The sequence below is a fragment of the Pocillopora damicornis genome, chromosome 7, assembly GCF_964200805.1.
Source record: "Pocillopora damicornis chromosome 7, jaPocDami1.2, whole genome shotgun sequence".
Taxonomy (NCBI): Eukaryota; Metazoa; Cnidaria; class Anthozoa; order Scleractinia; family Pocilloporidae; genus Pocillopora; species Pocillopora damicornis.
Genome location: NC_142676.1, coordinates 17,723,652 through 17,740,627, shown reverse-complemented (window position 1 = coordinate 17,740,627; position 16,976 = coordinate 17,723,652). Strand labels below are relative to the sequence as shown.

At 37.8% G+C, this 16,976-nt stretch overlaps 1 protein-coding gene across 1 annotated transcript; it reads right to left on the bottom strand.

Moving 5' to 3' along the window:
- Positions 1–5,902: 5,902 nt before the first annotated feature.
- LOC149042938 (uncharacterized) lies at positions 5,903–7,640 on the bottom strand. The gene is made up of 2 exons (XM_089213667.1): positions 7,097–7,640; positions 5,903–6,804 (listed from the first exon to the last, which is right to left on the bottom strand). The coding sequence occupies exons 1-2, from the start codon at positions 7,314–7,316 to the stop codon at positions 6,293–6,295; spliced, it is 732 nt and encodes a 243-aa protein (XP_089069793.1). The 5' UTR covers positions 7,317–7,640; the 3' UTR covers positions 5,903–6,292.
- Positions 7,641–16,976: the final 9,336 nt, after the last annotated feature.

Sequence of the window (16,976 nt, the reverse complement as noted above, 5' to 3'; positions counted from 1 at the left end):
AAAAAAAAAAAAAAACCACTCTTTTAAGATTATCATTGACTTCTTTTTCACCCCACCACTATTTTTAGCAACAAAGGTCGCCATTTCGTTTGTTTATTGCTCGCCAAAAACTATCAAATGCACTCAAAAGCCTAAAATCGAAAAAACGTTTACAGGAATCGACCAATCGAGCGAGCGAGCGAGCGAGTGCTATTCTACATCATATCTACAACTCGCTCTTGCGCATGCGTGCAATTCACGAGTTAAAAAGGAATGTAGACAAACACAAGAGCTACGTCGTAGGCAACCTTAAATACCCAGCATCCATATTTTAATATTTGAATTTTGCGTTTTTAGGTGGTCTCTCTGCAAACACGTTTTACCTTGACTTTCACTATTCGGGTGATGTTCCATAGAGAACACTATTACATTTTAAAGTCAAAAGCTCGATAAAATCGTCTTCTTTTACATTCGTCGTTGAAAAGTTGATTACTTCCAATCTTTGAAATTTTTTGTTCAATGAGAAAAAATCCAAGTGTGAATGAAATAAAAACTTCATATCATGGAAAGTGCGATGCTTCAAAAATCTTATTCGTTCGTTGCGCTCACTCGTTCATTTTTCGTGGTGTATCGCAACCCGCGAATAAAAATCGTTCTTACGCACTTTCCATGGAATAATATCTATGTATTCGAGAAAATCCCCCGTTTTCAAAGCTTACTTACACGACGAATTCTTATTTCAAGGAATGCTTTTCCAATTAATTTCTATCGCATCCGTATAAAAAAAATACAGGTATATGCGTGTTCTGAAAAACAAAAGGGAAATTCAAAACTACGAGAAATTGCCAGTAATCGCCTCTTTCTGCTACACACGGGTTTCTTTGGTGTAACACGCGTGTGTTTCTCATAAGTTACGAGCACTTAACGCACGTAGGAATGCTGCAATCACGGTATAAGCAGTGCAAGGCAAAATGGTTATTGTCAACCTAGAGTGATTATGCGCGATATTTGGCCCGATCACTCTTTGCCATTTCAACCACGTTTCAAATCAAGTTGACAATCACTGATTAAACACCTCTGATGTCAAAAGAAACAACACGTACTTCTGAGCAAGACACTTGCAAATGTGATACACGGTTTTTAAGGCCTTTAATGCTCAGCAAAGTACATTTCCCAAATGAATGGGGCATGCCATAAAAATCTTTGCTTATAGAAACATATAGATTATTTTCAATGGTCAAAATATTATTCAAAGTGGAAGAAGTCCATTCACTGATATGTTCTACTTGATGACAAATAATAGCAGTAAGTGACATTGCTACACATTGCTTACCAGCATTTTCACCAAAGAGTGCTTCATTTCCTTAACTGTAGTCTCAGACACTATTATCATTGGGTCAATGATATCAAATATCGTAGGGCCAGGATTTTCCTCCACATTATTTGCTTGTCTTATAAGCAATGGAATATAAACATTGTAGCACATCATTTGTGTAAACCAAAACATCACTTGATTCAACATTTTGTATGGTATAACAACTTGTTTCAGTGTCAGCAAATAAAACACATTTAAATAAAACGTCATTAGCATTACATTCCAAAACCGATCCTTAAAACGCAATGAGACATCCTTTATTTTCACGAAATTGTCATGAGATCTGATCCTTGAACGGAATTGTTCAATGGAGATCCCCATATTTACTTGTGTTCTTGAGCGAGCAACAACAACAACAATCCAACTAACTGGAAACTCAGTTTATTAACATAAATAACACTCTTGACAGTTCAAGGCAAACAATAGTTTCTTTCAGTTTGTGACACTTTGAGACACTCGTGAGACACGTTGCTACACTCTGAGACTCTTTGAAGTGCAACCCGCACAAATATATTCAAGCCGACAAATGTTGGCTTGCGAGAGTACAGTGACTCCTTTCAATCCGACACAACCCGCACCGAAGGTCTAAGCCGATAAATGTTGGCTTGTGAAAGCGTAAAAGCTCCTATGCAGCCTGCACTGAGCACAAGCCGCGTTTCAGCGTGTTGGCTTGCGTGAAAAAATCTTATGTTATAAACACCTGAAAAAATAACGAAACAAACGCCTCAGATTATAAAAGAAAGAACACAAACCAGGTACACAAACGAAATCCCTTTGCAAATTGCTCTGACTAAGGGCTAGCGCTCGAAACGTCAGCCTTTTCACTCGTTACGGTGGCAAATTTACGTTTTCAACTCAGTTTTTAACACTAAATTACGTTAGAATCTGTGATTGTTTTTAGCTTTGCATTGCTTAGGTAGGAGATTAGCCCGAGTTTCCTGTACCAAAAATGCAAAGCTCATGCAATCCTGGCTCCCTTTTGAAAAGAAGAACAAAACTGCGTTGTAGTGGTAGTTAAATAACAATTCATGGCTTCTATGCATAAGCTATCATACGAATATGTTAAAATACGCCTTACGAACCTTTATATAAACTTATATTTGTAACACATGCAATTAATGTAACATGGTTCTAAATTAAATTAAAAAGCCTAAAATATTGAAATATGTTACCTTCAGGAGTTAGAACAACCAAGGGTAAAGACCAACTGGGGTCTTAGTTGCTATGCAAATAAGTTGCATAGCTTAAGACGAAGACTGAATTGCATGGTTGCATTAAGTTTGTTTGTATAGGACTTGATAGCTATAGAAAGGGGCAGCATAACATTTCATTTAATCGCCTGAATGCTGTTTCGTCAACTTACATACTCTCAGATGTCAGTTTGATTATTGTATTGAGAGCGAAAGAGACATTCGCAGTTACATGACTCGAAAACCGATCTCTTCTCCAGCCTTTAAATACATTTCAGGAGTCAGAAGGATGACAGAAATCCACTTTCAACCTTTTACACTAAAGAAACTTTACATCTTTGGAGTCGAAGACGACTCACTTTGTATCTATTGTCAAGAGAATGAGTCCACTATGTATCTGGTCGAATGATTTAAAAAAAAAAGTGGTTTCATAACAAAAATGCCTTCGCTTTCTCGCCAACTGGCTTCAGTCAAAATTTTCATTCAGGAAAGTCCCTTTCGAGACAGATCTTACAACAAAAACTTTGAATTTCTCCTTCTTCTTTGCTAATTACTATCAAGCCTAGCTTGAAATTCCAGTTTTGTGTAACATTAGTGTACAGGTTTGCTTGTGAATATTATGAAAGTAAAGGAATAATTACAATTTTTATTGGAGAAACAACCATTGTTTTCGCCACAATTTTTCAACTTTTCTAATTACCAATTAGAAGGTCCCCTTAAAGCTAAAACATGATGACATAACCTCTATCGTGTTCTGTTTATGAAGCGCTTTACAACCCGCACAGGTACAAAATTGATCTAATTTCAATGATTTACGATTATTTCTGGCTTCTAAATCAAGTATACTTACTTTACAAGCTAGAGAGAAGATACGAAAACGAAAAATTTAACCCTGTGACATTTGTGAAGGTTTTTCACTGCAAAATGATTTAATTACGCTAATTTCCATGCAAAATTACGGTTTTTGACTTATAGTATCCGTGTTCATTTTGAATTTCTGACATTTATAGATTCTTTTCCATGAGGTTTATTCAAACGGGTGAGTACTGGTTATTATCTGCTTGGCAAAAAAACCTCACAGATGATCATTTTAGGCCTGACTGTGTCTCCGTTTGGGGTGAATGACTATATTAAAAAAAAAAAAAAAAAAAAACTTGACGTCAACAATAATGCTTGGAGAAAGAAAGTTCCTTCGGGTTGTATTCTATTTCAATGTTTTTATAATTATTTCCAGTTTTTTTCTAGTAGACTCCTCAATGGTGAAGTCTAACCCTAATCTCCGCTTTCTCTAGTTGACGCTTTTAAACTGTAAATGGCTGTCATGCAGTTTTCGATAATACATATCATTCGGTTCCTGTTCTAAATAGTGATAATCTTACATAATTTTAAGGAGTATCAATGATAAAAAGAGTCCCATGTTATCATTTATGTTCCTTATGTGCACATCCTTCTAGAAAAGGGTCAGAGTTTGAGAACGACTTTACATTGTCATATTTTACCATTTTTCATACAATTTTTTAAAATTTATGAAGGCCGATTTACACGGAAGAAAATGTTTGGTACGACTCGGGTAAAAACTGTTCGCGTACCAAAAAAAAGTAGCACTGGTGCTTGTTTACACGTCCTTTTTTCTGCCGTGCTAAGCGGTTGGAATTAACGTCTTGGTTCGGGTAAAAGGCTCAACATCTTGGCCAGCGTTCGCAATTCTCGCTTCGTACGCATGCGGCTTGCTAAATAAGAACATCATGGCGGACGAAAAGTATCTTGAGTTTCTCCTGCTAAAAAGATCTAGCGTCTTTTCGAAAGGAATTACGAAGTCAAGCTTTTCGTCTTTATCTTTCCAGAAGAACAGAAAAAGAAGAAGAATATTCAAATTGTTGATAATTGCATCCGTGCTAGCTTGTAATACTATAGAGCGAAGATTCTGGACATTGGCACGCACAGATCAATGGTTTCAGATCGTGGAAACCGCATTCACCGACAAGGAGTGGTACGATAACTTTCGTGTTTCCAAAACAACATTTGAATACATTGTTTCACAGATTGAAGACGAAATTGGTCGTCAGGATACTTCAATGCGTAAAGCCATCTCCCCAAGGAAGAGAACAGCCATAACACTTTATTACATGAGCTCCACAGCGGAATACCGGATAACAGCAAACTTATTTGGGGTATCAAAGTCGTTTGTTTGTCTGCATAAAAGATGTTTGCAAAGCAATAACAAAAAAGCTGAAAAAAGATTTCTTGTCAATACCAAAGGGAGAAGATTTGAGTGAAGTCATGAAGCTCTACAAGGAGAAATGGGGATTTCCCTCATGTGCAGGTGCTATAGATGGCACCCACATTCCAATACAAGCTCCTCTGGAAAATCGTACTGATTACATAAATAGGAAATCTTATCACAGTATAGTGCTGCAGGCAATGGTGGACTCAAAGTACTTATTTCGAGATGTGGTCATTGGTTGGCCAGGCAGCGTCCATGACGCAAGAGTGCTTTCTAATTCAGAAATTTATAATCGTGGATGTGACGGAGATCTTTTTGATCCCAATATCAAAGAAACATTACTCGGTATTGATATTGCTCCTGTTATTCTTGGCGACCCTGCTTACCCTCTCTTGGACTGGCTAATAAAAGCTTACCCAGAAAATCAAAACACACCCAACTGGCAGAGGCACTTTAATTATAGGCTTAGCAGAGCACGTATGACTGTAGAGGACACATTTGGTAGATGGAAAGGACGTTTTAGACGAGTTCTTAAGCGTGTTGATATGGCTGTTGACTCCACATGTTACCTTGTGGTTGCTTCATGCATCCTTCATAACATCTGTGAATTAAAGAGGGATGCCTTTTTAGAAGAATGGCTCGAGGATATGCAGAATGCTGTTGAACAGCCCGACATCATCCCATTGGCAATTATCGAAAGACAGACTGAAACAGATGCCGCCAACATTCGAGATGCCCTTGCACTATTCTTTAGGACACCAGAGGGCCGACATATTGGAAGGGGTGGTGAATAATTTCACAGTCACAAAACACTTTCACATTCATTACAGTTAGACAGTTGCTGCCATGGATCCTGAGTTTATCATATGAATTGTTGTATCAATGACATCTTGCACTTTTTTGTGGGAGGTTTTGTTTAATTTTGCAATAAAAAAGTTGTATCTCTGCTTGTGCGAGGTTTTAACATCAATTGGAAAAAAAAGTAATTAGTCTGTTGAGTTTCTCATGTAAATTATAAATAAACCAATGATGATCACAATAAAAACAGTTCAAACAGCAACTTTATTTGAAAGTGGTTTTCAGAGAAATATTAACAATGATAGTAACAAATTTGTTCTACAAGTGGTTCTTAAATTAACAATATAATAAATTTGTAACAGAAACTTGTTAGTCCTGATGAACATAACTTTTAACTTCTATTCCAGCTTCATATCAGTAAGATGTCAGCTTAAACAACGCCAAAATTTCTTACACTTAAAAAAGTCTTTAATTCTGGTTCTTACCCATGTTTTCTAAAACACAGTGCATCAATAGTGTACAGAACAATATATTCCCTTGCTGATTTTAACCTTCTTTAAAATGACCAAATGATTTGGTCTCAAGGACAATAAACAGTCATGTAAAACTATTTCCGTATGAAAGATGTAAACCAGATGGTTACAAAACAGAGGGAAAAAAGCCTTTTCACAAATTGTCCCTTCACATCAACAACAACCAACGGCAACCTCTGAAAAATATAAGTCTTTACATTTCATAAAAGCTGCTCTCACTGCCACTGTGGACAGGGTTGCTTCCTTCATAGAAATCCATTCTTTGAAATGGATTTCTATTTTGGCTTAAAAGATTAACCAACATCAGCTCATGTTGTCGCTCCTCCCTGCGACGCTCATTCTCTAATTCTTTCAGCCGTATTTCGTGCACCAACATTTCTTTTTGGCGCATGTTCTCAAGCTTTACAAGCATGTCCATCTCCTGTTCAGCGGCAGTTTTGAAGCTCTCGGTTAACACTGCAATCGATTTCTCAAATCTGGTCATTTTGCCTTTCTTGACAACTTTGTTTTTTTTCGTATCAGTTTTTGCTTCCGCTTCCATCTCCAATTTGGGTTTTTTTGCCCCACTTAGTCTTTCCTCTCTTGCCCCACTCCCTCTCTCAACACTGCCTTTTGAATTTGAGCTCAACTCTTCATTGTCAGCTTCATCACCAGATTCGACGTTGGTTTCGTCCTCAATGTTCCCTTCTGTTCCGCTATCCAAATCTTAACAGGGGAACAAAACAATTACGAACACAGAGAAGGTAAGGTAAACAGGGGAAGTACAAGAAAATTATGTGATTCCAAAGTTGCATTTAGTAAAAGTTTGTAAGACAGTAACATACTGAGCTACCACTTCTGTCAGCATTACAACGAAATGGCGAGCGAAAATAACATCCAGTACCTTAACTAGCATCACGATGAAATTTGAAGAGTCCCTGTTACAAATGGAAAGTACTAATTTCGATCTAACTAGTTTTTCATTGAAAACCTTTCGCATAAACATCGATCAGCTTACCTTTCTTTTGCATCTGTACTTGAACAGTTTTGTAAGAGGCCCTTTTCTCCTTTGGCGTCTTCGCATTATCCAGACTAAACATAACTGTCTCTTCTTGCATTATTTGAATCAATTCCTTTACATCTTCCTCTTTCCATGAGTATCCACGCGATTTTTTGGGCGACTTTCCTTTGGAGTTTGCTTCCGCCATGTTGAAACGTGAAGTGAACTTTCTGCACATGCTCCCAACAAATGGTGCTGACTAATCGCATAAAGGCTCACTCGGAAAATGTTCGTTTGGCACGGCTTATCGTTTACACTACGCACTTTATCCAACCCGGGCTAGAGTTTTTGGAACGCGTACCAATTTTATCCGTGCTCGGACTACCTCGCGAGTAGGTCCGAGCACGGATAAAATTTTGTTTCGGGTGCCAGAAACATCAGTCGGCACGGATGAGGCAAAGTTGTTTACACGACTAAATTCATCCGTGCCGAACCAATGTTTCTGGTACGCGTACCAATTTTATCCGAGCCGTGCCAAAAATGTTCTGTCGTGTAAATCGGCCTTGAGTGAGACTTTACACATCGTTGGGCGATTGAAACTTTGAATGAAATATCAGTGGCCAACTAGGTTGGCTAAAACAAATTGGACAAATAACAACCGGGCCTATTGTTCGTTTTTTCTTGAAAATCTTGAAAATATCGATAAGTTGAGTGTGCAACGAACGTAAAACTTTCCATCACTTATCAATTTCAACGTGGCGCCGATGAAAGAAAAATGGTCTTCGGGGCCCATTTCCACCTGCAAGCTTAGCACGTACTGGGCGTTGGCTCATCTTAGGATTTTCCAAGCAGCAGTCGACTGATGCAACAATCATGTAAGTGTACAAGAATGAGGCCGTCCAATGTTAAAATTTGACAAAATTATTCGCAAGCGTTCCTTCGAAAAGGTTTCAGCTCTGTTTGTCCTCGGTGAGTTTTAAAAAAACCAATGTTCATCTCTGTGTCTTTAACACGGCAGCTGGTAATTTAGTGATGTAAACACTAACAGTCCAGTTGGAATTTGAAGAACTGTGCGTGATGATATGAATATCTAGCTTTGCATTCATGTTTTAAAATGTTTCCTCGGTCTTTATAAAGGCGGTTTGTATGGTGATATGGCCTCGAAGAACGCCATTTTTTGTTACAGAAAACTTAAGTTGTTTAGTCTATATTATTCAATTTACTAGACAGACAAATATCTTGAAGTGATCTACTCTGTTAAAAGTGAAATTCCTATCATGAGAACCAAATGAAACAGGCTATAGAAAATGCCTGCCCCTTGCTTTAAGGCTTCTTTTTGTACGCAGCTTTTTTCCGTAACTTGTCAAAATACTGATTTTTTTTTTCAGCAAAATGAGGCCGAAATCGACCCCCTTTAATGATTTATTTTAAAAATCAAAAAGCTTCGGAACATTGAGCATTAATAGTCACCGCGACAGAAGGGCTGTTATGTTCGACAGTCAAACTTGACGAGGGGTCTTAATGGTTTGAAAAACATCGCGGTTCTCACTTAAAACATCTTATAAAGCCCAAGTGTCGGTGAAAATAACAGAGATAATATCCAACAATATTCACCTCCACTTCGGTGGATGATTACTAACTGGCTCTACAGACAGAACTTACGTGTTTTTCCAGTCTACGGATACAATATAAGATCAGAATTTGTCAGTCGACTGGTCTGTATTCTATTTCTTTTCTCAAAGCTTGAAAAGAAACCAGCCATACGGTTGCGAAATTTATAGGTGTGGCGAAACTTGAGATATTTTCATTCATCGATGGAAAGAAAGCTTACTTTAAGAGCCTTCATTAACATTCTATATCCTATACTCATGTGATAAATAATAAAATGCGACCCTCTTTAAACATAAAAGTGGGAATAATACATTCCAAATCGTTCTTAGAGTTAATTTTGTAGAGTACGGAGTCTCATAGGTGCATTGCTGAAAGAGGATCTTTTAACAATTGATGTTGGGTAGAGTTTCTCTCTTTTTTATGTTGTAACATGAAACGTTCTGAGATCTCTCTTATTTTCAAAACGCTTTCTTTTTTTAATAAAGGACACACAGGAAACTCTTGAAAGTTTTACGTTTCAAGAAACACTCCTCAAACTTGGGCTATTTGATAGATGAACAGTTTTTGATAAAGTTCATCGCAGTGGCTGTTTCACTGAGTTTTGATATACTTCGACATTTAGCTTTGCATTCAACGAACTGTAACCGAAATACTTTTAATCAGCATTTACTGCCGTAGAGCAATTGAAACTGGTTCCTTTATTTTTCATATCATTTCCACTGCCAATATGTCTCCCTCCGTTGCAACCTGGGCAATGAGGAGAAATCAGCGCAGCATCTGAGTAACAATCAACTATTTGTAAACTGTGCTCAGCTTAAATTAAACTATAAGGAAATTTACGGCTCCTTCTGTAGAGCATTCCTAACACAAACCGTCGAGGAGCAATTTCGTTTGGGCTTGAATGTTTGCCTAATGTTCTTTTCGAAATTCCGCAAATAATGATTCTGTAGTGAAGGTCGACTTCGCAGCAAGACGAATACACTCTTTTCTGTTTTTCAAAACGTTTACTGGCTCAGAAGAAGGTCTTAATATGGTAATGGCTCTTACGGCCGGCTAACAACTAAAATTTTGGCAATGTTATTGCTAACGGTTATTTTCTTCCCGTTTTAGTTTTAAAAAAATGTTATGGTTAATGCTTTAAGGAAAAAAATTTGCCAGTTAATTTAAAAAATGCATCCATGCATTTTCCGCAAATGAGGAAATGTTTGATCTCAGGAAAGTTTTACCAATGGAGGTCGCTTTTAAGCAATAGACCCAAATATCTATTCATTTCGTTTCAGATTACCTAATGCTTGTCAGATGAAAAACTCATGTATCTTTTTTTTCTTCACATTTATAGTGCCATTGCTATGGGCATCGTACAATATCTCCAAGCCATCCTGTTTGTATTAATTTTAATTTAACCCTCACCACTGTGGGACAGAAAGCAGTTAATTGTCAAAACTTCAAGTTTGCTATCGACGACGATGTCATCGATAACCAAATTCTTGAGGGTCACGTGTTTCAAAACTTGACAGTCCCCAATGCCATCCAGTGTCACTTGAAGTGCAAAGATGACTGTTTGTGCGTATCCATGAATTATTTCCCTCGCTCCGAAGAAAATAACTGTGAGCTCAACGTTGCTAATGAAGACAGAAGCCAGCGGCGATGAAATGGAGGCAAGGAGGAAATTATTATGATTTGGTGAGGAGCTACACGGTGAAGATGAGATAAAATTGTTTGTTTAATTATTTGTTCATTTATTTATGAACTTTCGTAAACAAAGTAAATTTACCAAGATGTTCAAGTTCGTAAATAAAATAAATATTTCCACATGATCAAGTTTTGCGGTACTCCTTAAAAAACAGGTGTATTATATGTCAGTCCGGGCCAAAGAAAATTTTGTGCATACCGTTTTGTCTGCGATATGATTGGTCCAGACAAAACCAAAACAAACTGATTTGGCTGAGAGAGGATTGGGTTCATTCTCTTTATCGCAAACTTTTTTCTTAAAGGCCATGTCGTTATACGAAGGGGAGGGCAGAACAGGACTACAAATTTCATAAAGACATCATTGACTTAACCATTGCTGTATTACTGCATTTCAAATCTAATTTTGATGGACATTTCATCCCTATTCTGGCACACCGCTATGTGTTGTAGGCACACGTACTTTGCTCGCACTGTTTGTTATCGATTCGATCCGTTCCCGGTGAGATTTGTCGATGGCTGCTAAAACGCACATGCTAACCCAATTCGATGAGCACGGTGGGCTAAAAAATCATTTGAATGTTGCTGTATACTGGAGAAAAATACACACCAGAGAAGCATCATTGCATCGACAGAAGCCGCACCAATCTTGGTCTCAATGGAGGGGTATGTCGGGAGAGTTTCGACACCTTCAGCACCAGGTTTAACTGTACCTGTCCTTACACATACTCTGGTCAGCGGTGCGAGAACATAAAACATCCGGGAAGCTGCAAAGACATAGCTAAGAACGGTGCCTCGACATCAGGAAATCTTTAATTCAAACAATGAACGGTTTTCTGTTTACTGTGACTTGCAGTCTGAACCTGGCTTTGTATGGACCGTTATACAATCGTTTTCCTTGGCTAAGAAAAATTATTTCAAGAATGCTGGGTTTGGCGGAAACTTTGAGATAGATATCGGATAAATTGGAACGAATTCCGACTATCGTTATCAAAAATGCAGTCTCTTGTTATTTATTCCACACATCTGAAAGCAACCTGTAACTTTTCTACGGATGGTCTGCAATAAATGGACTATGCACGCGCTAAGCTGGCAGGTCATGATATTTTTGGTACCTGGGTCACCTGTCAGATGCACGAATATGTTAATATCCGAGGAACCTATTGTTCTAATTGCACGGCCCAGGCAATAGGCTTGAGTCGATTGTGCTCGTAAAACTGGTATATTATGCTACTAGCACTGCTCAAAATTTATGAAATTTATGCCCGAGTTATGTTCGTTTCTCAAAATTATGCTACTGGCATCAGAATCATGCTACTTGATTTTTAAGCAAAATAAAGGCGGAGCACCGGGGTAAACACAATCAAACAACTGATTACTTATCTGGTGACTGAAGCCCGTTATTCTAATAAACCAATTATCATACATTGTGTCGTTGCACGTTTCCCCTGCATTTGTTCCTCAAAATCGATAAATATGCTGCTCATCATTTTTCAATCAATGGAGCTTCTTAAGGCAAAGTAAGGATGCAGAGAAATACGCTTATCAGCGTTTATTGTACTGAAGCATAACACAAGCCCGAACATGATCTTCTGGAGCATGGTCTTGCGAATCGTTGAAAGAGGAGTTAATTAATGAGACATTGCCTGAAGAACTAAAAGTGTTCAACGAGGTGGACGCCATCTTTTATCTTGGATCTCAGTCAACTCGCTAGCGAGTCGTATGAGTAGGGCCTAAAACCAGGAAACGTTACGACGACCGCAATGAATCCACCGTAAGCGCAATTCATTATTAGCAACAACATTCTAGAAACATAATTCGGTAAAGAGAAGTATATTCAATACAAAAATTACGAAAATTGTTCACATCGTGGAAGTAAAAATGTAAATTATGCCAGCAGTACTTTTCTTTGAAAAAAGTTAAAAATTATGCTCGTTTTGCCAAATTATGCTAAAAATTATACTGGCACAATCGACTCAAGCCTATCTGGCAAGACAGGGAGAAGATGTGTCCTGGCACGTAAGGAGTTACGGTAGCATAAAGGCCGAATGTGATTTTGATGGAAAACCAGGCAGATTCGGTAAGGAAAACAATTTCGGAAAATTTCGCGACCACAATATAAATAAGGATCACCGCTGCTCGTTTTCTTCTGCTTCTAAAACGCAGCATTGGTTTGGAGCTAAATATGACGAGTAACTTCTGACGAATTCGTTTTCTTTCACAGAAAAGGAAACTCGGCTAACTAAAAACAAGAAAACATCGGAGCAAGACTAAGAACTAACATTGACATCATGTGCCTTCAAGTGTGCTCCACCTTAGGAGTTGAACTTGAACTAAACGTTTAATATTTCAGGTAGTTACATTGACTCTTTATCACAGAGTAATGTAGACATGCACAAAAGCAACATCATAAGCAACCTTAAATGGACAGCATCCATACTTTAATAGTTGAAGTAAGTACTGAAGTAGGCAGTCTGTCTATAAACACTTTTATCTGCACTTTCATCTTTTCATGTGATGTTCTGTAGATGGCACACTTACATCTTAAAAGTTATAGGTCGATTAAATTGGCCTTTCTTCATGTTCGTCGTTGAAAACGCATTTAGAGCTCACCGTTAGTATATTTATGCAAATTTTTTTCGAGCAAGCGACTAATTGTTAATTGAAATGCTCGTGTTTAGACTGATAGATATTAAATTAATAGCGTACGCGGGGCATAGCGGTTTGTTGAGAGTTTTGAAATTTCTTTAATCTAATTATGACATGTTTTCTCGCCTTAGGGCGACATTTTCTTAACTTGGTAAGTGATAATTGGAAATTAGCTTCGGCTTCGTTAGTTTAATTGTAAGTAAAACCAAGCTTTAAGTTTAGGCTTAATGTTTTCGCCTTAAATAGTCCGTACAGTGAGGAGAAATCTCTCGAGAAATGGTATTTACTAAGTGGCAAGGGGATGCAAAGAATCCCTCCTAAGTGATAAAAATGTACAGCTTCACTTGATTTTATTATTAGGGACTTGATACATAAAGTTGAGAAGCCCTCAGCAGCCTTTCCTTCACGAGGACTAAGGTACTTAAGTGCTTCGTTAGGATCACCGCTTACTTTATAACATTGCATTTGATCTTAAAACATTTCTGAAATGTCCAAAATATAAGAGATAAAGTAGGTATAGTAGTGCAGCAGGTGTTTGTGGAGAGGAGCACTAGTCTACATAGCAATAGTTGTACATAATGTGAGACATCATCTTATCATATTATCATATTAATTGTGAACAGTTGATGTTCATCATAACATCGCGAATTTGTGTTCGTCTTTTTCAAAGTCGTAGTCCAGACTTTTATTTTAAGCTTGTGGATTTGCAGCGACATTACATTACACATTGTTGGACGCACGCCGATACAGTTTCAAATGCAAATCCAACTGACCATAAAGTGAACTTTTTTGCTAATTATAAAGTTCACCATTTGAAATTCACGTTTCCGAAGTTTGAATAAATTGAGTGATAAAATTGACGATTTTACAAGCTCTTAAAGTCATTCCATTTTCCCCTCAAAAATGGTATTCGAATTGCGCGGCCAAAATACCATTTGACAAAAAACCACTGACGTCACTTGGTAACAGAAGATCGAATTCAGTATGGCGAATAGTATCAAAGAAAAGTATGGAGGCCCAAAGAATAAAGATGAGGTGATTTTCTGGAAACGACGCTGTGCCAATCATGGACACTGTTGTGACGCCAGCTCCGGGAGAGTTCAGTGAGCGAAGAAAGAGACAAGTAAGATTCGAGTCAAGCAATTGATGGACCTGAATTAAAGTTACATGAAGTCATTGTTTTTTTTCCTTGATTTCCTGTATGGGTCTTTTCTTCTTCTTTTTCTTTTTTTGTTTTTCTTTAATAAATGAATCCAGGGATATTACCCGTCAAACTCAGCCTCAAACCAGTGCTGTGCAGTAGAAGAATTTGATAACGTGCAGCTGAGTCGGATTCATATTGTTTTCTCTCTACTTTGGTTGTAATGGAAAACGCGGAGTCTGGAGTGCGGAGTGTGGAAAATGAAGAGTGTGGAAATGAGGATTGTGGAAAACGAGAAGTGTGAAGAATGGGGGTATGAAAAACGTGGAGTGTGAAAAATGAGGAAAGAAACCTTAGCATAAGAACAGAAAAGACTTAATTTCTGAGGTCTCATCAGAGCAATGGCTTTAACACTATCGTTTCATTCCAGTTATTTTGATTTATTAGCGTTTTGACAATAATTTGTATGATGAAATTGTGTTCGGTGTACAGTAACAGAATGTGAAGTAAACATTTCGAAGGTAACGTACTATGCAGTTACAGAATCTTATCATATCACTCTCCGTGTTATGTAATTTCTACTGCCATTTGGTTGGTTATAACCATAGCCGCTGTAGCTTTTAAAACCTTTTTATTCCAGTTATAAGTATTTGTTCGTGTTTCGATGGTTAATAGATCTAAAGATAAATTGTGTATACTGTAACCAAATCCGAAAGAAAAGCTTTCAGACTTAATATGTCACCATATAGGGCACAGTTCGTGGTTGAAGAATTTTCCGATTCAAAATCTCTTGCAGAGCAAACCAACCAGGGGACGTTTTTTAGTTCATGTTTAAAATCAACCTTGTTTTCAGTTAACTTCTTCATCATTTGCCCCTTTTAGGGTTCCGATTTTGCAGGGCCAGTGTTTGCCAGCGGCATCACACACAGTCTTCCAGAAAGGCTTAGAGTCTTTGGACTCGGCAAATCTTTCCTTCCAATAAAAAGCCTCTTCTTTATGCATTAGCTTTGTTACCTCGTTTCTTACATGTCTATACCTAGCCCAGGTGTGTGCAGTCTGAGAGGAACCATCACAGGCTCTCAGTAGTTTGTATCTGTTGTTCATAGCTTGACATATTTCTGAATTTATCCAAAGCAAGGAGAACTTCTTAATTTTGACATCACGTGGAGAGACATAATCATCAAGGATGTCCCTGTACATACTTTCCTACGCCCAGGTGATGTCATCAAACACAGAACAAACTCACCAGGGGACGTTTTTTAGTTAATGCTTAAAATCAACCTTGTTTTCAGTCAACTTCTTGTAACTGTACACTTTCCTCAAAATAGGTCATTCGTTTTGTTTCTTTAACATAAAAACAGACTTGTAATCGGCAATATTATAACCAAGAACATGAGATGTAAAAATTTTAGGAAAATTATTGGTCAAATCAAATCAAGACGGGTACTTGAGGATTCAGCAATTCTCGTGGGGCGGGTTATTAAATTTGTTCTGCTATTGTAACCCCGTTGTGCCAAGACTTATGGGGATCAAGCTGGTGCAGTTAAAGAAATTACTTCCTCGGATGTTGACATATTCATTCATTTAGCTGACATTTACACCATTCGATATATAGTCGTTACAATGTCCACTCCATTTCATCGTTACTTTGAGTCAATGAAAAATTGGTACCAAACGCCTTTGCCCACAAAAATGTCCTTCTTGCCCAAGGAGATCGATTATATCAATGCCGATACAAAGCCAGGTTCTGACTGCAAGTCACAGTGAGCAGAAAACCGTTAATTGTTTGAATCGAACATGTTGTACTTTCCCGATGTCGAGGCACCGTTGTTAGCTATGTCTTTGCATTTTTTCTTACACCGCTGACCAGAGTATGTGTTAGGACAGGTACAGTTAAACCTGGTGCTTTGAGTATCCCAAATCTCCCGACATACCCCTCCATTGAGACAAGGATTGGTGCGGCAGCATCTGTTGTTGCATCGATGCCTCTCAGAAATGTATTTGTCTCCACCTTACAGCAATATTAAAGTTTTATTAGCTTACTACGCTTTTTCATAAAAGGCTCATAAAATTGCATGCGCCCAACGACAAATTGAGTTGAAGAAAGAACGAGTAAATGAATGAAGTCTGAGATGTGACTTAAATAGTCAGCTCATGCTAGATATGTATATTCCGTTATTGGCTTGTGAACTGGCTACAAACAGTGTTTTAGTGTTATTTCCATTTCGTTCACCTAAAAACAATAGTTCATTTAAAGACGTGCTCTCATTACTTTATAAAATGCCAAATTGCGTGACTCAGGCTTAATTACAGGGCGGTGTTCACTGAAAAACGTGATGTAGATTAAGACGTTTTAAGAGATATTTTTCAAAAACGTCTGACTGTTTTAATCCGAGCTAACAAAACTTTTTTTGAATTACAATAATTATCATAAACTACAGATCTCGAACTCTCCTATTCATGCATTTATAATGAGAAAGTAATTATCAGCGCATAAAGTTTCGCTTTACTCAGGTAAGGAGTTTTCCAACAAGGTCGCTGGTCTACAAAAGTCTTGTGACAATTTGGTGTCGCGACTGCATTGCAACAGCGTAATCATTCTATGGCTGACATTTCGCGAAAAGTTAGAGGATCTATGTCACAAATTACTGTTACGTAAAAAAAGATATGAAAATATAATTTCATATTCCAAGTAGCATAGCCGCATACGAAATTCTCGCTTATCATTTCTCAATTCAAATTTTTTCTTACCTCAGGCAGACTCGAGTTGGAGACTCGCGCTTTCTCACGGATGAAAGAAAAGAGAAA